This window comes from Podarcis liolepis (assembly GCF_965112155.1).
Source record: "Podarcis liolepis genome assembly, chromosome: 3".
In the NCBI taxonomy this organism is placed as follows: Eukaryota; Metazoa; Chordata; class Lepidosauria; order Squamata; family Lacertidae; genus Podarcis; species Podarcis liolepis.
Genome location: NC_139557.1, coordinates 56,141,128 through 56,167,431, shown reverse-complemented (window position 1 = coordinate 56,167,431; position 26,304 = coordinate 56,141,128). Strand labels below are relative to the sequence as shown.

The 26,304-nt window shown below is 44.9% G+C and overlaps 2 protein-coding genes across 8 annotated transcripts in view; both read left to right on the top strand.

The window, feature by feature from the left end:
* Nucleotides 1–26,304, top strand: part of MCM9 (minichromosome maintenance 9 homologous recombination repair factor) — a 55,886-nt gene that overhangs the window by 24,989 nt on the left and 4,593 nt on the right. For 5 of the 6 annotated variants that reach the window (XM_083497761.1, XM_083497762.1, XM_083497763.1 and 2 more), the window contains exons 8-13: nt 274–448; nt 2,452–2,654; nt 2,858–3,061; nt 3,658–3,740; nt 4,235–4,380; nt 4,710–7,518. In XM_083497761.1, coding sequence (XP_083353887.1) covers nt 274–448; nt 2,452–2,654; nt 2,858–3,061; nt 3,658–3,740; nt 4,235–4,380; nt 4,710–6,162 — 2,264 coding nt within the window. In that variant the 3' untranslated portion in view covers nt 6,163–7,518. Of the gene's footprint in view, nt 1–273; nt 449–2,451; nt 2,655–2,857; nt 3,062–3,657; nt 3,741–4,234; nt 4,381–4,709; nt 7,519–26,304 lie in introns of those variants that run through there. The other variant, XR_014524767.1, reaches the window with a different exon arrangement.
* CEP85L (centrosomal protein 85L) overlaps nt 18,835–26,304 on the top strand; it is a 131,304-nt gene continuing 123,834 nt past the window's right edge. For both annotated transcript variants that reach the window (XM_083497768.1, XM_083497767.1), the window contains exon 1: nt 18,835–18,878. In XM_083497768.1, the coding sequence (XP_083353894.1) occupies nt 18,850–18,878 (29 nt within the window). In that variant the 5' untranslated portion in view covers nt 18,835–18,849. The remainder of the gene's footprint in view (nt 18,879–26,304) is intronic.

Below are 26,304 nucleotides of genomic sequence, written 5' to 3'. Positions count from 1 at the left end.
CACGTTACCCGGAAGTGTCTTTGGACAGCGCCGGCTCCCGGCCTCTTGAGCGAGATGAGCGCGCAACCCTAGAGTCGGTCACGACTGGCCCTGATGGGCAGGGGTACCTTTACCTTTACTTTCGTGGTAACAAAAGGCACTAGCTGCACCAGGTCTGTCTTCACCGGAAATTGTACTACTGTCACCTTTACGTTTTTTAGGCTGACCCTTGTTAAGCCTTGTTCAAATGATCTTGAGCCAGGGTTGCTCGAACAACACTTTTCTGTTCCAAAGGTTTAACAGTGACTGCTGTGAAAGACTCTGGAGAGTGGAACTTGGAGGCTGGAGCCCTCGTGCTGGCTGATGGGGGACTTTGCTGTATTGATGAATTTAACAGCATCAAGGAACACGACAGAACCAGCATTCACGAGGCAATGGAACAACAGACCATCAGCGTGGCCAAGGCTGGGTAAGTAATTTTTTTTTTTTAAGCGCCATGGATGCTAGTTTATTTCACCACTCTTGTATTGTTGTTGCATGAGGGTCTGCTCAAACAAACTTTGTAGGTTTTCAAAGAAGCCAGAAACCTGCAGTCCATTTTCCAGAAGGGAAAGCAGAATGAGCAATGGACCTTCTTTTAAACTCTCTAGGGAATTTATTTATTTTTTAATTTGCTTCCAGCCTAACTGGCGTATGCCCACGAATATACATGAAACCAGAAAGCTAAGGAGTATAAAATTCCATCCCAGCAAATCTCAAAGTTTTAGCTGTTCTCACTATATGACAAGGTATTAGCCATTGCAGTCAGTGCTAAGTACTTCCTTCAATTTTCAGACCTCTACCAGGTAGGGAAAAACACAGCTTCTGTTGACTGGCTGTTCATTCCCTTTTTGTCTCACCACCTTCCCAACTTCCCGCAGTGAAGAGGTGAAACTTATCCCTACAATTGATGAGCGCTGCAGCCCCATAGTCGCCTTTGACTGGACTTATTCATCCAAGGATCCTTTACCTTTTACCTTACTAGGGAGCATGCCCCACTGAACATAGTGGGGCTTGGCTTCTGAGTAAACATTCATAAGGTGCAAGAGCTAAGTGTACTTGTTCAGCTTTTACAAGCCACAAAAATGGGAGGGAATTATGTTCTTTGACCCTATGTTTGCATCTTATTGTACCAGTACTAGACCAGACATATACACAACTTTAAAATGACCACTATTGGGAACTATTTTCAGTGTTGTTGTTTTTTTTAAAAAAGGAAAACCATTTTTAGTCAGGAGAGCAATGAAACAGTTGTTTTGTGCTGCAGATGGAATTTTAGACCTTTCCTCCATTCCAAGTATGTGTTCTGGGGCTGCAACCTTTCACTTCCATATTTAGACATCCTTAAGGCATTACAGAGTGGGGGTCAACTCTTGATTTCTTTTTTGAATCTCTGTTGTTACTGGCTAAGAGTCAAAATACTTTTCCCATGTTATGTACTACAAATATGAAAGCTAAGATTCTTGGTGCTGTACTTGCTCCCTCTCAGTACAATGAGGTAAGAGCGAAGATGGCACCAACTGGAAATAGATCACTTCGAAGTCAGATTTAGAACAGCTGTCTAAATGTCTGCACTGAGAGAGTTATGCTTACTTGGACAAAACACCCTTCTGTAGCTCTGAAAACAAACCTCGGGTCAAGGTCAAATGAATTAAGGGATTGGGGGGGGGGTGCACCAAACTAAATGTTGTTATAGACACCGTTCTTATGATCGTGGTAGTTTGTATAGTGAGATTGTGTATATTTGCAAACATCTGTGTATTTATGAGTGTGCCTGCAAGTGGAAGAACACAGACATGTCTGTGCATCAAACAGGCGTGTGTGTGTGTGTCCAAGTGGCAGAGACAACCGTTTAAAAGAGTTTACATTTGCCCACATAGGAGAGAGCATGCAATTTCCCCCCCCAGTGTTAAGATTGTCAACTTTTGATCTAAAAAATCCTTCCCCTCCCCGCCCCCCCGGTGATGCTACGTAGTGAGACCTTCTGGTAGATTGTAGAAGAGGGAGGATGGAGCTGGGTGGGTTATGAGCAGAATCTGGAGTATTCAGGTTTTTAAAATTGGCTTTTCAGACTTTAGTTTTAGCTACCTGACAAAACAAGTTTACTGATCTAATGCTGGCTTATTAGCAACTCTACTGCCAATTTAAAATTATGGATGTGGCCTCCAGTCCAGACAGGGTTCTGGCTGCTGATCTTACCTGTTACCTATATTTGCAGTTCATCACATTCATCCAAAACCACACTTTATTTGCCTTAGGTTCCGCAAACCTTTCCAGCTAGTTTGTCACCTCATCTTTTCTCCTATCCGATCAGCCTATGTGAAATTTCTGAAGGGAAGGTTCAAAATGGAAAGTACCCGAAAGTGTTCCTTTGGGCAATAGGGTGGTGGTTTAACATAGTTCTGTGTCAATATCGATCATGTTTCTCTTCAGTTTAGTGTGCAAGCTGAATACAAGGACCACTATCTTGGCAGCAACCAATCCAAAGGGGCAGTATGACCCTAATGAATCTGTCTCTGTGAACATCGCCCTTGGCAGCCCTCTCCTTAGCAGGTTCGACCTTGTCCTGGTATTGTTGGATACAAGAAATGAAGAATGGGATCGCATAATTTCCTCATTCATACTGGAAAACAAAGGTAGCAGTGGCTTTTGCAATCGGTTACAGAGAATATATCTGAATCTCTACACTACCTAGACTATATATCCATTTGTGCTCATGCAGAATAAGTGCACCAGAGGGTTGGAGCCAACTATGGCGTAGTCATTATGAAGTCTATTGATTTCTACTCTATGTCTTATTTTGTTAATGCAGTTCTTTCTGCAAACTCTTCTCATGCAGCTTGCCCAAGTGTGTCTGAAAAGCTGTGGACTATGGAAAAAATGAAAACATATTTCTGCCTTATAAAGAACCTGCAGCCGGTATTGACTGATGAAAGCAACTTGATTCTTGTCCGCTATTATCAGATGCAGAGGCAGAGCGATTGCAGGAACGCTGCGCGAACCACCATCCGCTTATTAGAGAGCTTGATACGATTAGCTGAAGGTGAGAGCTTGGGTTTCCTCGTCCTTTTCTAGCACTTACATCACACAAAATAAATTGGGAAACGTTTCATGGCAGTGCTGGAACCAGGTCATGCAGCTGATTGGACTAAACTCCTAAGTGCGTGTTTGAATACTCCAGGGGCTACAACAAATGCTTGTTTCTGTTGGCACTCAGTATGGTGAAGCTCTAAAAGGGTTTTATACAGTGCAGCAGCACCTGCATATATATAGGGTTTCCATGCCCCAGCATTGTATGCTGTAGCTAGGCTATGGCCACTCTGGCTTGCAAATGTGTGAGTTGTAACACGGATTGAGAGGCTTTTAAATACTACACCTACCACCAGGAGCCCTAATATGGGTAAGCAGTGCTTCAGTTGGTGGGTGTAAGTAAGCGCCTGGAATCTCACACCGCTCAGAGGTTGGGGTCATGTGCAACAGTACTTTTTTTAGATTTAAATCAGAAACTGTTGCTAGTGTAATTCCATTATCGCTTTCCATCTAGAGCTTTCTAAATAGGTGGCATATGCATTTAATAAATTTAACCTAACCATCTGCTCATCAGTTTCAGCAACATTTGTTGTTGTTGTTTGTTTTTAGCACATGCTCGGTTGATGTTTAGAGATACTGTGACTGTGGAAGATGCAGTAACCGTGGTTTCAGTGATGGAGTCTTCAATGCAGGTGAGTTTCCTTGTAGAGACTGGCAGTTGAAACAGTTCTTTGTGGTACATGTGATCGGAAAGCAAGCTTCACAACGCAACAAGGAGACCACGTTTCCACACCTCAGAACTAATCTTCAACAATTCCTAACATTAGCCCTCAGTTTTGTACATTTGAGCCTGTAAATAAAATGTCTTCTGCTTCTACTGTCCTACCACCACCACTACTGAAACCATGATGGTGAGCAAGGCATCAGGGAAGGAGAGCCTTGTGCAGGCAGAATGGAAGGTCCTCGTGCATGTCATTGTGCCCACACACGCTGCACTGAAGAAGGGTGCAAATGCCTGTTTTTATAAGCTAAATATACAGGGTTAGTTTGATAGCAGTTTTATTCAGTGCTAGAAAACCTGCCGATCTGTGTGCTGTGTCATAACCCTTTTAACGGCATATAAGTTTACACACAGACATATCTAATTAAAGTTCATTTGCATTGTATTTCTCCTTCTTTCCTGTAGGGAGGTGCACTCCTTGGAGGTGTCAATGCACTGCACACATCATTTCCTGAAAATCCACTGGAGCAGTATCGAATGCAGTGTAAACTGATCCTCGAGAAGCTGGAACTCCAGGACATTCTGCGTGAAGAATTCCAAAGACTTGACAGGTGATAAACATTTATACGGGAGGCAAAAAAAAAGCCCTTGCAAATCACAGTGGATTCAGGCAACACATGTGCTATTGCAATAGGCAGTAGCATAGGATGGCCACTAATAAACTTACTGTCCAGGGTATCAAAGTGAAGAGGCATGGTGCCGAATAATAACTCTGTAATTAGACAGTTGCTTACATTTACTTATATGCTTACCAAAATCAAAATAAATAATTAGGGCTGTGAACCCAAACATAGATGGAGCAGATCCTGCATTTCATAGGATCAGGGAAGGGGAAAATATAGTTTATTTTTGTAAAATATATTTTGTTTTTGTTTTGCAGATTGCAGAATGAAAATTTGTCTCAGTTTCTGCAGTCCAAAGAGGCATCCTCAAACAATTGCACACTTGAGAAACCGGAGCAGATGTCTCGTCCACAACATTCAGACCAAGAGGGCAATAATATACAATTGCAACCTGATAAGTACCTAATATTCTCAAGCAGCCAGACATCTGATGATAACAGAGTAACAAAGGAGTGGGGCAAACCCAGTGAATGCAGCAAGGACAGTAGCTTGAGCTGGTTTGACAGTATGACGGACAGCAGCACTGAAGCTGAGAAGAGCATTTATGAGTCTCCAGTTGCAAGAATGTCTCCAACTGCAAGAACGTCTTTGAAAGCCCCACACAACAAACCCTGCTCTAAAGAAAGAAATGACTTAAGTGAAGCCAAGCAAACCACACCAACAACAATAGCTCTGGGAAATGCTTGCAGACAGGCTGCCTCTAGTCTTGATGGGGGGAAGGCAACCAAGCCCACAAGCTTACCTTCAGGAGCAAGTGACAAAGGCCCAAATGCAGCGGATTGTACCTCACCTGATTTAGTGATTACTCACAGGGCCTCTAAGAAATGGCACAGGGAAAACATTGAAGGAGTTAATGGGTTTTGTGCAAGTACCCCAGATCCGAAGGTTGAGTGTTCTCCAACTTTATTTTCTCCTGGTCCAGCTGCTCTTCCACAACACCCCAGAACAGACTTGGGTGCTTCCCCACCTCACAGCACATTTTTAAGGCAACAGAAGTGTGCTACTTCAACCAGAAAGCGAAACAGAGGCCAAACAAATAAAGGTGCAGCAGGAAGTTCTACTAAACCTGAAATCCTGGAAGATTTGGGACCTGCAGCTGCTAAACTAGCTAAGTTTCAGCGTAAGCAGAAGCCAAAGCTTGCTTGGCCTTCTGAAAATGAAAATCATGCCCAATTGCCTGATACTGTCTGCAGCCCTCACACTTCTACCAACACTGTGTCAAAAGTGGGGAAGCCAAGGGGACAAGGCTGTCCTGAGAAACACCACAAGGAACACAATACTAAGGTGGGAAATAATAGAATGGAGAAACGCCCTTGTGATAACCAAAGAGAGGAGGAGGAGCAAAACGATCATTCACTCCCTTCCTCCACAAAAAAGGCAAGAATGAGAGAGGAAATATCAGATGGTGCGAACACGAAAAAAGTGTGCTCCGGTATACTGGCAAAATTAGCCAGCTTTGCCTTCAAGCCATCAGCTGAATCAAAGCCAAAGTCTCCAGTTTTGTTGCATGTCACCAGTAATGACAGGGACAGACAGAGGGAGCCATTGGAAGCCCAAACCTCCAATAGCGTGGGGCACTCAAGGAAGTGCTTTGAACCGGGAAGAGCCAGCACTGGCACAGGAAAATCTTTGTTCTCAGTAGCTGATTTTGATGATTCCACCCTAGACTTTGACTGGGATGAAGAAAGCAAGAGGAAACTCAAATCTTAAAAAGAACTTCTGCTTCCTCCTCAAAATGGCACTGCAAAATGCTGAAAATGAAATCTGTTTTAATCTTGCCTAAATGAACCTACAAAATGGCCTCTTTACAAAGGCTGGGATCCTGAGCTTACTCCTGCTGGTAGAAGCATCCTCTGAGCAAAGTTCCACTCATGTGACACTTCTGTCAGCAGAACAAGTGACCTTCAGTAATTTTCTCCTTCCTTTTGTAGTCCCGTCCCTCCTGCCCTGTCCCAAAAACCTTGTTTGGACAGTTCTCCAAAGCAGCATGAGACATGGGAATGAAGAACTGGAGAAAATGCCTTGCCCCTTTCTGCCAGCAGAATCATGCACTAGATCCAAGTCCCATCAGTGAATCGAAGGATCCTCTCCATTCACAGAAACCTAGTTAGGATTCAAGGTAATTACAAAGAACATACAGGTTTTCTAAATCTTGGCGTCCTTAAATGTGGTACTTTTAGGACGCCCAGACTGCTGTCCTCAAGTTAGTAGACAGCTATGGAGTTAGCAGACTACTGTGTTGAAGATAGTAGACTACTATGGAGCATTGCCTTGAGGCAAGCACCAGATCAGGTGCCATTGCAACTAATTCCTCTTTTCCTCCAAGATGTCTGATTCCACTGACTGTTTTGTTGGCATATTTTAGATACCACTTGGTTAAACCGAGGGAGGAATAACCCCTGACAATGAAGCATAGGTTTTTTTATTTAGATTTCTCTTTCAGTCAGTCTACTGCACAAATGCTTGATTCCACCAGGTGTAATTATAGTCATCTTCCTATTAATACCTCCCACCCGAGAAAAATCATGCCTTTAAAAAGAGCTATTGCATAGTTTTCTCTTCTCCATCTTCCTTTTAATGCTTGCTGCATTGCAATGCTTAGGCCATAAAGCACCTCAAATCATTTATCCCAGGCTGGTTCCATTTCAGAATGTGGCTTTTGGGCTACGCCTTTCATTGTCTTCCAGCTGCGAAATTTACATTTTGTGGCGTAAGTAACATACCACAGCTTTTTGTGCAAAGACTATGAATGAGCTCTGTTCATCTAGTAATACAGAATAACCCAAAGCTGTTTGGTTCATGGTATTTTACTGGAGAATTTCATTTAATTATTTGCTATAGGTCCCTCGACATAAATTAGTTTTTTCATTGTTGTATTATATCACAATAATTGGGGGAGTACATACGTATTTGTTCAATAAGGGGTTTTATTTCTTTGCCCAGTCCAAAGAAACTGCACAGCTTAAAATGATTGATGGAGAAGATGGGCTTTGGCACCATACATACGCTATTTAAAATCTGTGATCTTCATTGCTGTCCTTCAATAAAGTATCAGTTAGCAGGTTCCTACTTTGCCTTGATCTAATTATTTAGTAAATGCAAGTAGTTTCACATGGGTGTGTGAAAAACTGAGTAAGTATTGGACAGATGCCCTTAAAAGAAAGAGTTCTTCTTTGTATTAAGAAATGCATAGGCAGTAATTGTTGAAACAATTATATAAAGCACATAATTCCATTAAAGTTACAGGTTTGTACATGTACAGTGGTGCCCCGCAAGACGAATGCCTCGCAAGACGAAAAACCCGCTAGACGAAAGGGTTTTCCGTTTTTCGATGCGCTTCGCAAGACGAATTTCCCTATGGGCTTGCTTTTTTTCTTGCAATTTTTTTCGCTCCCCCCCTTTTTTTTCTAAGCCTATATATGGATACACAACACTTTCCTTATGGCTTACTTGGGCACAATCCACTTCAAGAAAATCCTTCCTTCCTTCTGTGATGCTTCTGTTAGGATCCCATCCATGTCCCATTGAAATTGTCCTTTCGCAGCCATAATTGGTGGCTTATGTACTGCTAGCCAACTGGTCCATATTTGAAGGAATTAAAGTATTGCTTAGCAGTACCATGGATCTATAGCTAAATGCCAATTGCATAAATCATGTTACCTCTCAGACGTGATTTTCTTCTCATTTATCGTGCATGTGTTTCCGCTATTAGCGTGGAAAACTAATAAGTAACCAATAGCACAAGGTGCAGAGAAAGTGTGTCCTTATTTAGGCTGGGAGTCCTACCAGTGGAGTTTCTCCCTGTCTTTAAAATATGGTGGTGATTTAATGTGACTGGCATAGCTATGTTGTGCTGCTTCCATCAACTAGATGGAAGTTGTAGTTCAAAGCATCTACAGAGCACCAGGTTGGGAAAGCTGCTTTAAGGTGCTGAATTTGTTTCCTAAGATACCATATGCATTGGATATTGATTGGCTGGTTGGTTGAAAATCCAGCTTCTTCTGTGTTCCAGTTTATAAGATTGGGATAGATTATTTTTTGAACTTTAGGGGCTGATCCACGTTCAGGGCTGGTATTGCTCCTTGCCTCCTTTTGATTCACTCTGTGCTTGCTGCTGCCTTGAATGGATGGATACACAGTGAATGGTTCGCCCTGCCAGGGTATGGCATGAGAAAGAGAATTAGGCATAAGGAAAGAAACAGGCTATGTAACATGCAGTGGGAGGTGGAGAATCAGCGATGGCAGGGGATATATTTTGGTAATCTACTTAGAAGTTGCTGTTGCTTTTACAATCAAGCAGTCTACATAAACCCTGAGTACATAATTTTTAAAAAGACATCTCAAATGCCACATAGATCCTCCCACTTTTTATTGTGCTTCCCAGTGGCAGGTAGTATGGACTCGAGTTATGAATGTGCTCCATGGTGAGCAGCAATTGCATTTGCAAAAATCCCCAAGGCAACCCTGCCTTGCAAATGCAGGGGCTGCAATGTGGATCTTGCCTAGGAGATAATTTGGTACTTTTCCACCTTTAGGGTAACAGAAACCAAGTGTAATGAGGTCCACAGCCCACACTTGGTTGATGTCCTGAATTTGGGGGTTACTGAACTTCGCAGCCTGTCTTCAAGTTACTGTATGTGTTGGTGTTGATTTCTGATCTAATCTCTACCCAGCCCTCAACTACTACTTACTTGCAGTGCTTTGTTGTGAAACAAATAGCTGGCTCCTTAGTGGCTGACTCTGGCTTTGGTGCACAATCCGTGCCCTGGTTTTGGTGCCCAGTGACGGCAGCACCAGCAGTTCTCCAGTCTCTGCAGGGCACTGACATAAGCAGAACATTTTTCCCTTCTCCGCACAATGAATGCACTAGAGCACATTCCACACAAGAGGGTCTCTGTATTCCTCCTGTATCCAAAGCTATGTAGAGTTCATGCTGAGAATCAGGGACAATGTGCTTGTAACAGAAGTGCATTGATGGACAAGACTGGTGTGACCTTTAGTGAAAGACAATCTCGTTCTAGATCATTTCAGATTATTTCTCTTAGTTGTACTTGCCATAAAAGACAAAATCACGACTCCAGAATGGAACTGAAAGCCACGCTCTTAACAGCTTTCCTTATATCAGAGGGCTTTTGCTGTTAGAAATACAGCTGTGATTTTGCAATGCTGTTTCAAACAAAGGAAGAGATTTCACAGTTTTCTTAAGCATCATGTGTATCCTTTAGTCCAGTTGCTTGGATGTGTGTGTGAAACAGCTCAAGAGTGAAGTAACAGTCAAGGCTTTAGTCAAGAGACTTAATGAATGACAGCATTTGCCTGTGCTTTCTTTTTATCCCCTAGGCTTTCGTCTTTTTTCCCTTGTAGTTTTGTACCATTCTGGCTGAAATCGTATACACGCTTACCTGTGAGTAAGTCTCATTGAATTAAGTGGGGAGGGGATGCTTCTGAACAGAGAGACGTAGGACTGCACTGCACTTATCAAAGACTGTTCTCTTGTTGATTGAGAAATAAATTCACGTATTACACTGGTCTGATCCTTGCAGCACCGCGTCAGCAGAAGTTCCATTAATGTGCATGGGTTATCTGTGAGTAGAGAGCACAGTAGGTCACATTGAAAGGCAAAGCTGGAATTCTTACTGAATAAATAAAGCATCAGTTGGGTCTCCCAAGTGATGGCAAGTAGTATTGCATATCATAGGGGATGCATTTATTGACGGAAAACTTGGTATTAAATGCTCAGTATTTGTTGCAATTGAACCACAAATTTCATTAATAATAAATGATATGCTCTTTATCTGCTAGATACTGATATTTCCTGTTTTATCCATTTTGAGAACAGATTGCTTTCTATTATACTTGAGAATGGGGGGGGGGGGGAGAGATCTCATTGGAATCATAATTATTCTTCCTTGACAGAACCTTGTGTAGGAACACATCCGCATTTATTTTATCAATGAAAGCCTCACCCTCCAGCAGTTTTCCCACTGACCTTTCCTGTGCACTTCCCTCCATAAACTGGTTTTGCATTTGCACCTGTGAGTGCTTATCACTTCGATGAATGAATAATGGTAAAACAAATGAATCGGATGCAGTGAACTAGGCCAGAGTTTACAAGGGTAGTTATCCTGCTTTCAGGCTCTGTTGGTAAGGACATCTTTTGATCTTACAAAGTTTCTCCCCCACCCGCAAGAAAAAATGTTTCTATAAGACTTCATTTATTTGTTCACTGAAATAACAGTACTTGAAAGTGGTTTACTATGAGTGGAAAGTATACCTGGTCAGATGTTGCTAGATGCAAATATTCTCTCAATTTGGGGCCGTGGTGGTGGCAATGATGGAAATGGCATACCTTTGCATTACTACCCATGCTTTTTCATCCCTTGAGAACTGCGACATCAAAAGGATGACTTTAATGTATGAAACTAGAATCAGAGCTCAAACGCTGCAGAGAGGCCTTTCAGAGCACCTGGTGAGCATAATACTGCCTTGGGCAAGGGCTTTTCTCTCACTCCCCCCCCCCCCCGCGTTTACAGTTGCTTATTTGGGGTGTGGTTGGGGTTTGGAAACATTATTGTTTTAAGAAGTTGTGTGTGTGTCGGCCACCAGAGGGCACTCTCCAATGTTTAAAGTCTTCCTCTGCATTTTTTCAGCTGGTTTATGCAGCCTTTGAGAGTATCTCATGGAAAGGTCGTTTCTCTGTTAGTATTCAAGCTGTAATTTAAAAACAATAACAACAAAACCCTCTTTTATTTCTTTTTCTCTCGCGGATCTGTTCGCTTGCTCGGAATAATTTCTAGGCAGAATTTTAAAAACAACTGCTGATTTACTTTTGCTTATCGGCTTTGTGATCGGGGTACTGCTGTGTTTGTTACAACATATGTTCAACCTGTATACCTAACAGCATAAGAGGAGCCCTGCTGGACCATCCCCAACAGGCATCCTAGTGCAGCATCCTGCTCTCTACAGTGGCTCATCAGGTAGTCCACAAGCCAGACAGGTGAGCCAGACCCCGCCCGCCCCCCCCCCACTGTTTTCTGCTCTTGGTCCAAGCTGGATATCATTTTGAGCATGCTCACAAGTATCACTTGAACATTTTCAAGCATTTTCTAGCTGGAACATTTTGCTGTGCAAAAAAGAAAGAAAATAATTTGCACCTTTTTAAAGAAAGTTGTTTTAAAAGTTTGCTTTTAATATTGGGTTTTAATGCTGTGACTCACCCTGGGACCTTTGGGTGAAAGGCAGTAAATAAATAAAAAAACCATTTTTTAATTATTATTATATCATAAAAATTATACACTGCTTGGGGTTTTTTTTTTTACAAACCTCAAAGAGAATATATATACAAAAGTATAGATCTATGTACAATATGTACACAATATATATATATATATATATATTCAAAAAGAATAAAACGATAAAATTATCAGTAAAAAAAGAGTTAAAACAGCTATTTTAAAACATTCAAAAATAATTAAAGTCATTGATAAGATAAAAGCACCTGCCATATCTGGTTAGGTTTATCCAAACAAAAATGTTTTTAGCAGGGGTTGTGTGGCAGCGGTGGGCAGGGCGAGAGGCAGAAAGTGGGTGAAACAACTGGGTGTGATTCTTACTTTTGTACAAATAGGCCACATCCCAGCCGCATGCAAGCCTGAGGTTTCTGAACACAGAGATCCTCTCCATTCCCATCCAGGAAAGGCAAGAGACGCTGTCACAGTTCAAGGATGCCTTGCAACCCAGCAACGGAGCACTACCGGGCCTGAGGTTCACCACCTTTGGAAGGAAGAAGGCGCTGTTGCCTTTGTTTTGCTGCCACTGTGTTGTAAAAAGGATCATGTGTTTCCTGGGTTGCCACTTGATTGGGCAGCTGCGGGGGGCGGAGCCTTTAGGATGTAGTCATTATAACAAGTCAGAACCCTAGTCTGTCTAGCTCAGTGTTGTCTACACTGACTGGCCTGACCCTTGGAGTCCCTTCCAACTGTATGGTTCTGTGGTTCTTCAGGGTTCCACACAGGCAGTATTCTCAGCCTGGGGAATTGAACCTGGGACATTCAGCATGCAAAGCGGGTGCTTCACCACTGAGCTGGGGCCCTGCCCAGCAGGGAAGACTTCTTAAGAGTCATTTGATAAGCAGGAGCCAGTAGTTGAAGCCTTTTCACAGCATGGAGCATTGCTCCACCCACTAAGGTCTGCAAATCAGTGGTGAAAGGCACACCAAATGGAGCCAGTTGAAAAGTTGGCAACCGCAGGGCGCTCATGCAGCGTCCCACTTGGCTTTGAGGGGGGAATGACTTCCAGCACCCTTCACCAAGAATTCACAGATCAGCCTTTGCCAACCTCCCTGATTTTTACACCACAACTTCCATCTGTCCCAGCTGGCATGTCGACTCCAAAACATCTCAATGGCACCAGGTTGGCAAATGATGTCTTCAGTCGTCATCTAGATAGTTATTCTTGTCTCTCTAGCTTAATAGAGGCAGGCAACTGTGTTAATAATGCAGTTAATGCATGCATAGCTGCCTGCATATTTTATTTCGTCTCCTCTGGAGACAAGGTTGCAAGCCAAAGAACATTCATATGCTTTCAATTCTGCCGTTGCAGCAGAAGAGAAGGCAGCCACCATTTCTCCTGCCATTCCCTTCCCCAGCCCTGCTGTCCCCACCACCACTCACCTCACACAGGCTTCTGGGTAAGACCCTCACCTTGAAAGCAGCTGCTAGCTGTAGACAATATTGGACTAGATAGAAGGGACGTGGCTCAGAGGTAGAGCATGTGCAAAAGGTCCCAGGTATAATCCCCGGCATTGGGATTGGATGAAAATGTCCCCCATCTAAAAACTTGGACCGATGCTGCCATTCATTGTAGGCAGTACTGAGTTACATGGAACAATGCATATGGTAGCTTCCTATGGGCAAGTATACGACGACTCCTTGTGTAAGTTCTGGAAAGGGTCCTGGTCCTTGCCTTCTAATCAAGCATACTAATTAGCTGAACTTGGATTCCTTCAAGTAAAGCCGCTTAGGAAAGGAAAGAAAAAAAGGATTCCCTCACCCTGCCTCCCTTTGTCTGCTTTGTCCAAGGAGAAAGTGTCATTGAATGACATTTATTTTGCTTCTGCCTATGTAAGAAGATCCTTCGTGCTGGAGGAGCAGAAAGTGCTGAGGCAAGTAAATCTGAGGCACTTTCTCCAACATCGGATCACTTTCAGTTCTCCTTGGATTCACGTCACTGTGGACCTTGATGAATTCCCACTCCCCAAGACTGGAGGAGAAGGAGGATGAAAAAAACGTTGAAATGTAGGAAGGGCACTGAAAAAGCTCTTCCCAGACAGCTATCTTATTGCAAACAGTACAAGTGATACAAAGACCTGTAGAAGCCCGAAAGAGAAACCACAGGCCATTCAAGCTAGATCTCTGAGCTGTACATGGTGCCCAGGATGTGGTGTGAGTAGTAAGTGCTACTGAAACAATTGGGAACAGTGAGCACAGTGCTATTAAATTAAATATATATGTAAAATGCCAATTGCCAAGAACATGCAAGATCACATTCAACTTCAAACTGGTGAAAGGTATTGCTAAAAATACAGTTTCCCTTCCCCAGAATAAAGGGATTGGTAAAAAGGAAGTCAAAAGGCAAAGTCAAGAGGGTCTAATCTTTCCAAAATGCTTTAAAAATACAATATTCCAAGCTCAACTGGAGTACATATGGAAGAGCAGGGAATGTACCACTGGGGCCAGGGGGATGCCACTGTGGTTAACAAGAGGGTCCTGCAGGCGACACTCTGAGATTTAGTTCAGTTTCTGAACATCCTCAAAACTCCCAGGTTCACAGACACTTCTTTCAAAATAATGAGAACAAAAAGGAACACAAACTTTGCAAAGGAAAATGCACACAGACAAGAAAGTATGGTAAAAAGGAATTTGAGGTGCACATTGCTAAAAGCATAACGGCCACCATCAGCAACATATTTAAATGCCTTAGTAGCAAGAGACTGTCTAGGGAGGCAGTTGGACCTTGGTGACACGGGAATTAAAGATCTGCAAACAGAGGGAAAGAAGATTGCAGAGAAGCTGAATGAATTATTTCCCTTTATCTTCACAGCAGAAGATATAGGGCCGAGTCCCGAGCCTGAATTAACTCTAGGAGAGAGTGAGGAATTGAAGGAAATAGTTGTGACAAAGTTCTAGGCCTTATTGACGAAATAAAAACTGACAAATCACCAGACCTCAATGGCATTCATCCAAGAGTTGTGGGTAGGAATTGTGAAATAGTTAATCTTCTAACAAAAATATGTAACTTGTCCATAACTTGTCCATAACTTGATCCAGCAGAGTTCTAGAATTTCAGGCTGGCTAGCTTAACCTATTTCCTGGAAAAATCGGTGAAAGGTATTGCTAAAGATACAGTAACCAAACATACAGAAGAACAATCCTTGTTGAAAAGAGGGAATGTTTTTCTTCACCATCACCCTGCCCCCAGTATGGCTGGAGGTAATGTCACCTAGGTGTCTCTCTGTGTGAAAAATAAAAATAGACAAGTAAGTTGGGAAGTCAGAAAGCGAACCACAACTAATACTGGGCAGATCTACAACAAATATTTAATGCACATACAGTGCACATTATAGCACATGGCTTCCCCCAAAGAATCCTGGGAACTATAGTTTGATAAAGTTGCTGGAAATTGTGACTCAGAGAAGGAAACTGCAGCCAAAGCACCATTCAAGCAACAGTAATATATTTGAACTTTGCTTCTGGCATGATGTTAATCTCTACATTTCTGGAGAAAGGCCCTTTGTGTTAAATTGACCCTTTCTAGACCACTCACTTTTCTACCATTTTTGCTTTAGGTATTTTTAAACTAAAAGCCTTTAGCAAGCAGAATACCATTGTGCTGATGTTCAGCCAAGCGAAAGCAAAATCACTTCTTTTCATAAGTAAGTATCTCCTTAGTGCCTCTGGCAGGAGGTTAGTAAACAGTCTTTTTCCAGATAGAGCTCGGTTTTCCCCAATACAAACTGAAAAGCAGAATCAAACCTGAGCTGACATAATAAGTGCAGGTTGATTTATAGTGTGCATCGTCTATTGTGCATCTTAAGGAAGTACTAAGCTTTAATGCCTCTGGTGGAGCATGTCTGCAGCTGCCCAGCATTCTAGCCACCTCAAGGTTTTTCAACATGCAGTTATTAACCCATTAGGTTCCGATCAAGAGAAATCACTTGCATGCAGAAAGCTTGTCTTCAATTTTTGATGTTGGCTTCACAGGCTGCTCTATCCATTGCTCTATCCACTCAAAACAACAACAAACTCAGTTCTCTGGGTGCTGATCCTTATGTAGCTAAAACAACACCATCTGCACCCAAGGAAGAAGTATCATCAAGTTAAGGGAGAGAAGATATAAATTAATAAAACCGAAGCAGGGAAGGAAGAAGAAGAAGAGGAGGAGGAGGAGTTTGGATTTGATATCCCGCTTTATCACTACCCGAAGGAGTCTCAAAGTGGTTAACATTCTCCTTTCCCTTCCTCCCCCACAACAAACACTCTGTGAGGTGAGTGGGGCTGAGAGACTTTAGAGAAGTGTGACTAGCCCAAGGTCACCCAGCAGCTGCATGTGGAGGAACGGAGACGCGAACCCGGTTCCCCAGATTACGAATCTACTGCTCTTAACCACTGGGCGTGAACTCACGCAGTGTAAATAAGATGATATAATATGATGATTGTAAAAGATCAAGTTTTATTTATGTTTGTGAAAAAAACAATAAAATATTGGGGGGGGGGAGCAAGTTAAGGGAAGCTCCCTTGGGGGTCCCGTCAAGCTCCATGAAAATCCATTCAGATCCAATGCATACACCCACTGTATTGGTATGAACCAGCCCCAAGTATATGAATCATAGAATCATATAGTTGGACGGGACTCTGAGGATGATCTGTTTCAAACCCCTGCAATGTAGGAATATTCAGCTGTCCCTTACGGAGATCAAACCTGCAACCTTGGCCAATAATTTACAGCCTGACAAATAAAATCCAACTGCTCCTCTTTAAGATTTTCTTTCTCAATTTTGAAATAAATAATATTCTTCACTTGGTATCGCAATAGACTGGGAAACAAAATTGCTTCAATGTCATAGGAAATATTATTTATTCCACATCACAATAGAATGAGAAGCAAGAAGTTCAAGACCCTTTTGTCCTGTGGAATATTTGGGTATACGTTGTACATATACCTCAGCTGAGCATTGTCTATTTCAGTAGCCTGTTGTTCTTCAAATTATTAATAGAAAAGCCCTAATTTTGCCATTGGGAGCGGGTAGGGAATAACACCTCATTTTTGAACAAACAAACTGGGAGAGGGAATTGTTTAAAAGTCAAATTTGATGCAGGTTCCAGGGCCTCTGTGACATGTACGCATGGCATGCCTCTCAGAAAAACTGAGTTTTCTTTGTTTTCTGTTCCAACATGCAATTAATGGCAAGTATTAATCTGCAATTAAAGCTATCTTTGATTAATCTAATGATTAACTATATTAATGTATCCAGTACTAGCTGAAATCAAAGCTCTTAAGTCGATAGTTAAGGATGAAAGATTGCTTAATTTACTTCACAGTTGCTGCATCTTTAGGGTATTATTTGGAATTCAATGTAGCTTTTTCATATGTAAACTTACAGTGTGATCCTATACATATCTAGTTGGAAGTGAGCCACACTTAATTCAGTGTGACTCATTCCTAGGTAAGTATATTGCTGCCTTAAATTCCATAAATGTATATTTCATATATCCTGCTATAATACAAGTCAACTACTTTCAATTGTAATATAACTTCAGATTTTGCCACAGAACTACTTCAAGGGCTATCCTATTTCATGGTTATTCCAGCAGTGCTTTCAACATTCCTGTTACGTGTTGAAATTCAGACTCAAGACCCCAGTTCATCAATTTGCAGTCACACACCCCTGATAAATATTTCTATCCCTCGCCTTCTCCTCCCCCCCCCCCCGTGTGTGCATATGACTTCTTCATGCCAATATATTGCAGAAGGACTTTAGATAAAGCTTATACAGCTCCAAATCTCTCTCTTTCTTGGCATTTTTTTCCAAAAATTGGCAATTTTATAATTTTGCAAATCCCCATTATTGTTCTTAGATTATTATTTTTTTAGTCTGAATGTTGAATTCAGTCTGCTTCTCTGCAGCAAATGACTCACCTGGAGCTGGAACTCTTTGCTAGCTAGTCATAAACTGTACAAAATATAAAGATAATCCCCCAGTTCCATTTCCCACCCACTCACCCTTATCAAATCAATTAAGTATACTTACCTATGACTCAATCAGTGACTCATCCTTCAAAGAGATGTGCTGCAGACATTGACAAAGGGATTGATTTGCATGCGGGTAGTAACCGCACAACCTTTTCCTGCCTTCCTGCCTTATGTCATCTTCCCAAGCCTTGATATTCTCCTATTACTCTTGGCGATTCAGTCATTCTCTTTCATTTTAGTTTTGCCCTTCACTGGTTTTAGCATGTACTATATGTACAGGAAACACACATTTGCCTCCTTGAATTGTTGATTCAAGATTGGGGTTTTTTAAGCAATATGAAGCAATGTTTAGTAAGAATGTAATATCGTGTGTGTGTATCAGATTTACACTAGATAAATATCGAAATGCTACACACACACAAAAAAATATCTGCGCGTGGTGAGCATGTGTTTATAGAAAGCACAGAGATGTATCACTTTTAGTTACCTAGCAATGTCAGTATTTTTTTCTCCAGCTGCAACAGCCAAGAGCTTTCCCCTTAAGCTACGTCTGCTGGATATAGAAATATATCTTGCATCCTAGTGGAACTGGCCATCTTAATCCTCCTATAAATGTTTACTTCAAAGTAAATCCTGCTTTGTATCCAAATAGGTGCTGGCTTGCCTTACAGTGCAGTCCTATATATGTCTTCTCAGAAGCCCCACTGAGTTCCATGGGCTTACTCCCAGGTAATGCAACCATACTCAACTAAATGGGGTCATTCTGTAGAGCTGTAATCCTAATCAGATTACTGTAATTAGGTAGGAAGCTGCCTTAGTCAAAGCCTTAGTTCCGAGGAAGCATGCATTGGGTTCCTGTAATAGTCCTGCCTGATCAGTTGCAAAATATTGTATATTCTTGTAGAAACCTGTCAAGGCCCATATGAAAAGCTATTTTCTGCTGTCATGCATCCTGAACAGCTATATGTACAGAAATCTATTTATAATCAGGGTGTCTGTCATTATATAATTTAGTCACTAGGTGGCACTTGACTTAGTTGTATCTTGTCCAGTTGTCCCTGTTGTTTTTCTGAGAAAAACCTCCTGGTTGGGTTTCCTGACAGGTGTGTTTCCTAAGCCTGAGATGAGGGACTTGTGACTATTCAGATGTTATCCCATCAGTCTCAGACAACAAGGTAGGTGGTCGGGGAATGTCCAACAGCAACTGGAAGACCAGACGTGCTGAATGTCTCCTCATATTAGTCTTTGGTTTTGCAATCCAGATGCATTTCTCTACTATTTCTGTGACAACTTCATTTTGGATAATGAATTCGTACTGAAATGGTTTCATTCTGGCTCCATCTTGGGAGATGAACATGTGCCACTCATTTTACTGTCCTTTAAATTTTGAATCCCATTTCATTACCTTTTAAATTTGTATTCTTATAGAATTGGCTGACAAAACAACAACAACTGAAGGCTGATACCAACTCAGGTTCTCTAGGAAATCAGTAGCCCTCTGCAGAGGCTAAGGCTAGATGGCTTGACTTTCCAATCTCATTACACAAAAGCTGCTTCTGAATGGCAATGATCTGCGAATTGCATCAGCTAAAGCTGCCATATCAGCCTGACTTTCTCAAACCAAAACAGAAAGCAGCAGGGGAGGTAAATCTGACAGGTCGCATTTGGTGTCACTTGAGTGAAAAGATGAATATTAATGGTGGAGAAATATCAAATTAGCCAGTCAGGCCTCTTTTTTGTAGAGGCTGGTGTGTTGAGGGCCATTCCTTCTCCTGAGAATAATGAGGCTCAGGTGGCTGAGAAACCTGTCATGACTTCAGACAAAACCCAAACAAAATAACCCAGAAATTATTGGCACTTGCATTTTTATACATTTTTCTTGCGCTCCTGGTATCTCCCCTTCAAAGAGAGAATCCTATCTCTGAGTAGCTGGCCGTTCATCCAGCCAATTCCATCTGGAGTGATCTTTCCTTTTTAATTGAACAGATTTCTCACCCAGATTGGGTCGCCGCTTGACAGACAGCTTTATGGGGCTGTCTATAAACTGACTTCAATACAGTTTTTTAAATAGATATTCAAACGAAACCTATTTCCCCACTCATTTCTTTTAAACTCCCTTTCAAAAGCTTCTAAGTCACCCCATGGGGAGCTGGGCTCAAGGACAGTCTTTGCAATGGAAGAAAAGTATTGTGCCTTTCTCTTTAGTATGCATCTTTGGGGATATGTATATTGTTTGTTGTGGCAGTGGCTTATGGAGGGATTGTCTCCCTCCTGCACCCACTTCATCCCACCCCTCCACTTACTCCATTTTGTTTGCTTTTGCCTTTTCTGCTCATTCTTAATATGTAGGTTGTTTGGTTACATGCATCCCGAAACCTTTGCATTTTAATTGTTTGACTCTCCAGTGGATCTATCACTAGTGGTCTCCTCAGTGATATTCAGAAGAGGTTTCTTTTATTATACACACACACACACACACACACACACACACACCCACACACACACACACACACACGAATGTAGCATTTCACAGGATTTGCTAAACTGGATTAGCCTATAAACCCATTGATCCTACTGCCCAGCCTCCACAACTGTTTCTCTAGGGGAAATGGAATAGTTTCCACAATCTCCACAGCAGATGGTTTCTACTCAAGCAGCCCTGTAAAGGCGGTCAGATGCATTGGCCAATGTAAGCATATTTGAATACTGAATCCTACAAGGAGTAAGCCCCACTGGACGTAGAGGTTGGGACCATTGCTCAGTAGCAGAGCACCTGCTTTACGTGCAGAAGTTCCCAGGTTCAAGAATGGAAAAACAAATTGTGGCGTTTTTAATAAAAAGCTGGGGTTGTTTATGCAGTCCCTATATATTTGTCTTAAATACCAAATGATAAATAAAGGGGCTGAAAATGTGCCAACTTATTCTTCTGATTCCAAAAGAAAGAAAACCAAATTCAACCGTAAATTATAAGCCCTGTTAGTACTGCTTAACACCAATACTCCATTTCCACTCACATCTCTCCAACCTGCATGCCTCATTGCTCAGCTATTGATTTTCATTTCCCATACGCAACTTAAATACTCACCATAAAAACTGGGCATAGCACTTTAAACAATTGGTTATCAACAGTGTATTGGCATTCCTTCCTTTTTGTTCAATAAGATGCAACTGGAACAAAATAAGGCAGCACGAAATATAATTGGCAGAGAAGTTAATGCCCAATTCCTTTCTCTTCTTGCCACATTTGCATTAGTTGCTATACAGATAATAAATAGGTGTGGTTGAATAGAAAATCCCATCACTGATGACAAGAATGTTGGTGCTTTTCAGAGAGTGATGAAAATAGTGTTGAATAGTCTGAACATCATATGTTCCTAGATAGTGGAAACTACTAAGTTGCTTATGAAGTTCCCTTTGTGCTGTAACTTATGATGTGTTACTGGTTCCTAGGATGGTTCCTATTTATTTTCCTATATTTCTGAATTTTTAATATTGTCAGGGGTTTAGGAGCAGAAGCACGGGCAAGGGAGGAAACAGAGAGCGAAGGGGAGGAGGCAGAAGAAAAGATGAGTGACGACGACGACCCGAGATCTCCTAGTCTTTCCAGTGAATCAGAGGATTCACAGAAAGGAGCACCAGTGGCGAGGGCAAGGGGGGAGTCTAGGGGGGCACCCCAGGAAGACAGAGCCAGAGAGGACTCAGGGGGGAGCAGCTGGAAATCGGGACCAGCGTCACCGCCAGGAAGCAGGGAAGAGGAAGGGAGCCAGGGGGGAAGCGCTGGCAGCTCACCACAGGAGGGAGGACATGAGTCAGGAGTGGCCACACCTCCACAGGAGGGAGGACATGAGTCGGGGATGGCCACACCTCCATCGGGGAGCGAAGAAACGGTTGAGAGGAAAGTGGAAGGTTGGGCGCGCGCGCCAAGTTCAAATGCAGAGGAAGGCGGCGCAGTAAGCAGCCCCGAAAGAGAGCCAGGTCCTAAAGCCCGGCGCAAAGAGGCAGGAGGGTCTGGGTCAGCGTCAGAAGAATCCCGGAAGGAAGAAGCCCCGGGGGGTAGAGGGACCCAGAGGAGGACAGTCAGGAGGAAAAGGTGGAGCAAGGCTAGGATATTAAGTTGGTGCACACAGGGCGGAGACTCAGACGGAGCTTCGCCGACCTAGCTACTAGGCGTAGAGTTGCGCGCAGCAGCGTGAGAATGGAAACTGTAATTCAATAAAGACTTTTACTTAATGACCGCTGGCTAGCGTGATCCTCTGTGAGCTAGGATCTTCAAGCAGCTCTGACAGTAAGCTCCGTCTCCACTTGTGGGCATCTACAGCCTCGAGGAGGGGAGAGACACAGGTGCCTACTAGCAAGCTCACGAACGGCAGACGACATGACGGCTGAGCAGCAGATAGAGGAACTCAGAAACGCGGTGGCACAACTGAACGCCGAGGCTCTAGCATCCAGGAAGAGGGAGGAGGAAGCAGCCGCAGCCTGCAGGGATCTCCAGGTCAGGTTAGACGTGCTGACAAAGCAGACACCCCGGCAGGAGGGCATTGGGTTGGCGAGACGGACAGGCGGGCTGGTCTCTCACTTCGATGGGAACCTGCAACAGTATCCCAACTTTAGAGCCGACGTACTGTGCGCACTGCAACTGCTGCATAAAGACTTTAGAGATGAACAAGAGAGAGTGGGGTTCATCATGTCCCATCTGCATGGGGATGCGAGAGCATGGCTACGCAATTTATGGAGAGATAAGGATCCGGCGCTACAGAATGCAGATGCCTTTATTAAAGCAATGGATGGGTGTTTTTTATCAAGTATTGACGTGGATCTTGCACGGAAGGAGGTGCATGGGCTGAGACAAGGGAGGGCCAGCGTCAGGCAGTACCATGCCCGCTTTTTCGCCTTGGTCAGTGCCCTGGAATGGGACAGAGATTCGGCTCCTGTAAGAGACCTCTTTTGGGAGGGGCTGCATAACTCGATTAAAGATGAGATCGCCAGGGGGGAGAGACCCCGAACCACCCAGGAGGTCGTTCAGAGGGCACTGGCAGTGGGGGTGAGGCTGGAAGGACGTCCGTGGAACAGGGACGAAGGGCGTGGAGGGCGCGAACCAGCCGGGGGCCCCTCCTTCTTTCCCAGGGAAGCAGCGCGGGCGCAATCCACGCCTCCGCCAGGAGGAGGAGCCGAACCTATGGAGGTGGGAGGTGCAAGGGCTCAGTCAGCAACCAGAGCCCTAGCACCAGCAGCAGTGAAAGCGAAGCCTCCTAGAGGAAACAGGAAGTGTTACGTCTGTGAGGAGCCAGGGCATATGGCGAAAGAGTGTCCCCAGAGGCCCCACAAGCTCACTGCAGCCTCAGCAATGGTGACTGCTGCAACACAGCAAGGGGGACCACAGCAGGGAAACGAGGCTGTCTGGCTGGAGGAAGAGGCACTGGGGCCCAGCCAGACGTGTTAGTGACGCAGTCCCCAGCGGTTTTACAGCCCGTGAACCCCCTCCCGCCCAAACCAGTAGTGAGGCTCACAGCGTCTCTCCAACTGCCCAATGGAATCACCATGGACGTGCCAATCACCATTGACTCAGGCAGCAATGCGGACTTTATAGGGCAGGACTTTGTCGACAGGCACGCTGTGCAGTTGCTGCCGGCCACACTGCCCCTGCAGGTTGTCACGGTGGATGGCAGGGAGCTGCTCGGGGGGCAAGTGGTGAAGCAGACGCCACCAATGGTGATGCGACTTGGGAATCACAGAGAAATCATCAGCTTCAACGTCACTCGACTATCTGACACGCCCATTGTATTGGGCATGAGTTGGCTGGACAAGCACAGCCCAGCGATGGCTTGGTACCAGAGGCAGCTGACCTTCGGCTCTTCCTTTTGTGCTGAACACTGCATCGTGCCCAGGCAGGAAGGAGAGGAAGAGGAGTCACAGCTGCTGCTAGGCACGCTGCAAGCGATTCCACACAAGTACGCTGAATTTTTGGAAGTTTTCTGCGAGAAGGAGGCAGACAGGCTACCCCCTCACAGACCATATGACTGCAAAATTGACCTGCTGCCGGGGGCGGCGCTGCCTAAAGGGAAACTGTATTCCATGTCAGAGGACGAACTGCAGGAACTCAAAGAGTTCATTGACCATAATTTGCAACGCGGCTTCATCCGGGAGTCCAGGGCAGTGGGGGGCAGTCCCGTATTCTTTGTTAAGAAGCGGGACACGCCCCAGAAAAGACTGGTAGTGGATTACAGGATTTTGAACAGTCTGACTAGGCCATCGGACTTCCCCATGCCCCGTATTGACGACCTCCTCGCAAAGGTACGGAAGGGCAGAGTGTTCACCAAGTTGGACCTGCGGGGGGCGTACAACCTCATTCGCATGCGGGAAGGAGATGAGTGGAAGACAGCCATGTTCACGCCACTGGGGACCTACGAATATAGAGTTATGCCTTTTGGATTGCAAAATGGCTCCCACGTTTTTCAAGCGTTTATGCATCACGTATTGGCGGGACTTCTCTACAAGACGTGCGTCTGTTTCTTAGATGACATCCTGATCTTTTCGGAGTCGCAGCAGGAGCATGACGGACACGTCAAAGAAGTGCTGAGCAGGCTAAAGCAACATAGGCTCTACGCCAAGCTGGAGAAGTGCCAATTTGACGTGCCGGAGGTGGATTTTCTGGGCTACAAGCTGTCTGACAAGGGGCTCGCCATGGACAGCGCCAAGGTTCGAGCGGTGTTGGATTGGAAGAGTCCGCGCAACCGGAAGGAGGTCCAACGGTTTGTCGGCTTTGCGAACTTCTATCGCAAGTTTATCAAGGGCTTCGCGATGCAGACAGCGGCCATCACTGACACGCTTAGCTCCAAGAAGAAGAAGTTCGTTTGGACAGCGCAGGCGGAGCAGTCCTTTCAGGCACTCAAGCGTCTCTTCGCGTCGGAAGAGCAGCTGCTTCATGTCAACCCCAGCAAGCCGATGAGGGTGGAGACAGACGCCTCGGACAGAGCCGTGGGGGCGGTCCTGTTGCAGAAAGACCCACAGGGGGTGTGGCGACCGGGAGCGTTTTACTCCAGGAAGCTCAGCAAGTCCGAACAGAACTACACCATCTGGGACAGGGAGTTGCTGGCCATTCACGCAGCGTTCAAGGCGTGGAGGCACTTTCTGATCGGCGCCAAGCACACGGTGCAGGTTTGCACGGACCACAAGAATCTAGAGCACTGGCGCACGGCACAGTTCCTGAACCAGAGGCAGATACGTTGGGCTGAGTTCTTTGCAAACTTCGACTTCCGAATAGAGTATGTCCCGGGGGACACCAACATCATGGCAGACGCTCTCTCCCGTAAGCCACAGTATCTGGAGGACGCAACGCCAGCGGCCGCCATGCACATCTTCGCACCAGCAGTGTGGGCGTGCGCCGCGGCGACCGTGGACCTAGAGGCGGTGCGACGTGCGTTGCAGGAGGACTCCTTCGCACAAGCAAAGATGGCAGAGGTGCAAAGGGGCAAGGCAGCGGCCGACGGTTTCCGGCTACGAGATGGATTGCTCATCCGAAAAGGGGCCATCTACGTGCCGGGAGACGAACTTCGAGCCAAGGTGCTGCAGCAGCTGCACGACGCGCCCACGGCCGGGCACTTTGGCAAGGAGAAGACGGTGGAATTAGTAGCCAGGGATTTCTGGTGGCCTGGAATGAGAGGGGAGGTCGCAGACTACGTGGCGAGGTGCGACACCTGCCAGAGGGCCAAACCAGTGCACAAACCGCCGGCCGGACTGTTGGAACCGCTGCAAACTCCGGTCGAACCTTGGGAAAGGGTGGCTCTGGACTTTGTCACGGATCTGCCCAGCTCAAGGGGCAAGACGGCAGTGCTGGTGGTGGTGGACCTGTTTTCCAAGATGGCGCATTTCATTCCGTGTGCGAAGGTGGCCACGGCGGAGCAAACCGCCAAACTGTTCATAGACCACGTGTTCAAGGTTCATGGTCTGCCACGGTCTATTCTGTCCGACCGGGGGCGGCAGTTCATCTCGAATTTCTGGCAGAAGCTGATGGGCTTCCTGAACGTCAAGATCAACCTGGCGTCGGCGAGACACCCGCAGACCAACGGGCAAGCGGAGCGGGTCAATGCCATCATGCAGCAGTACCTGAGATGTTATGCAAATCAACAGCCTGCGACGTGGGTGGATTACCTACCGCTTGCCGAGTTCGCCTACAACAACACGAAGCACGTGTCCACGGGGGTCACGCCGTTCTTCGCCAACAACGGGAGGCACCCCAGAACCTTCCCGGGACTGGAAAGAATGGGGGAGGGGGAGCCGCAGACAGCAGATGCGTTCGCGTCGGAGCTGCAGGAGGTCCACGATCAGCTGAGGCGCCACCTGGAGCTGGCCAAGCACGCATACAAGGTACAAGCAGACAAGCACAGAAGGGTTGGAGAAGAGCTCCACGTGGGAGACTGGGTTTGGTTAGCAGCCCACGCAGTGCCGGCCAGGTCGTTGGCCAAGAAGAAACTAGGGCATAAACAACTGGGGCCCTACCAAGTCGAAGAGCAGGTCAACCCGGTAGCTTTCAGACTGGCACTTCCGGAGGGTTCCAGAATGCATCCGGTATTCCACAGATCGGTGCTCACTCCCTACAAGGCA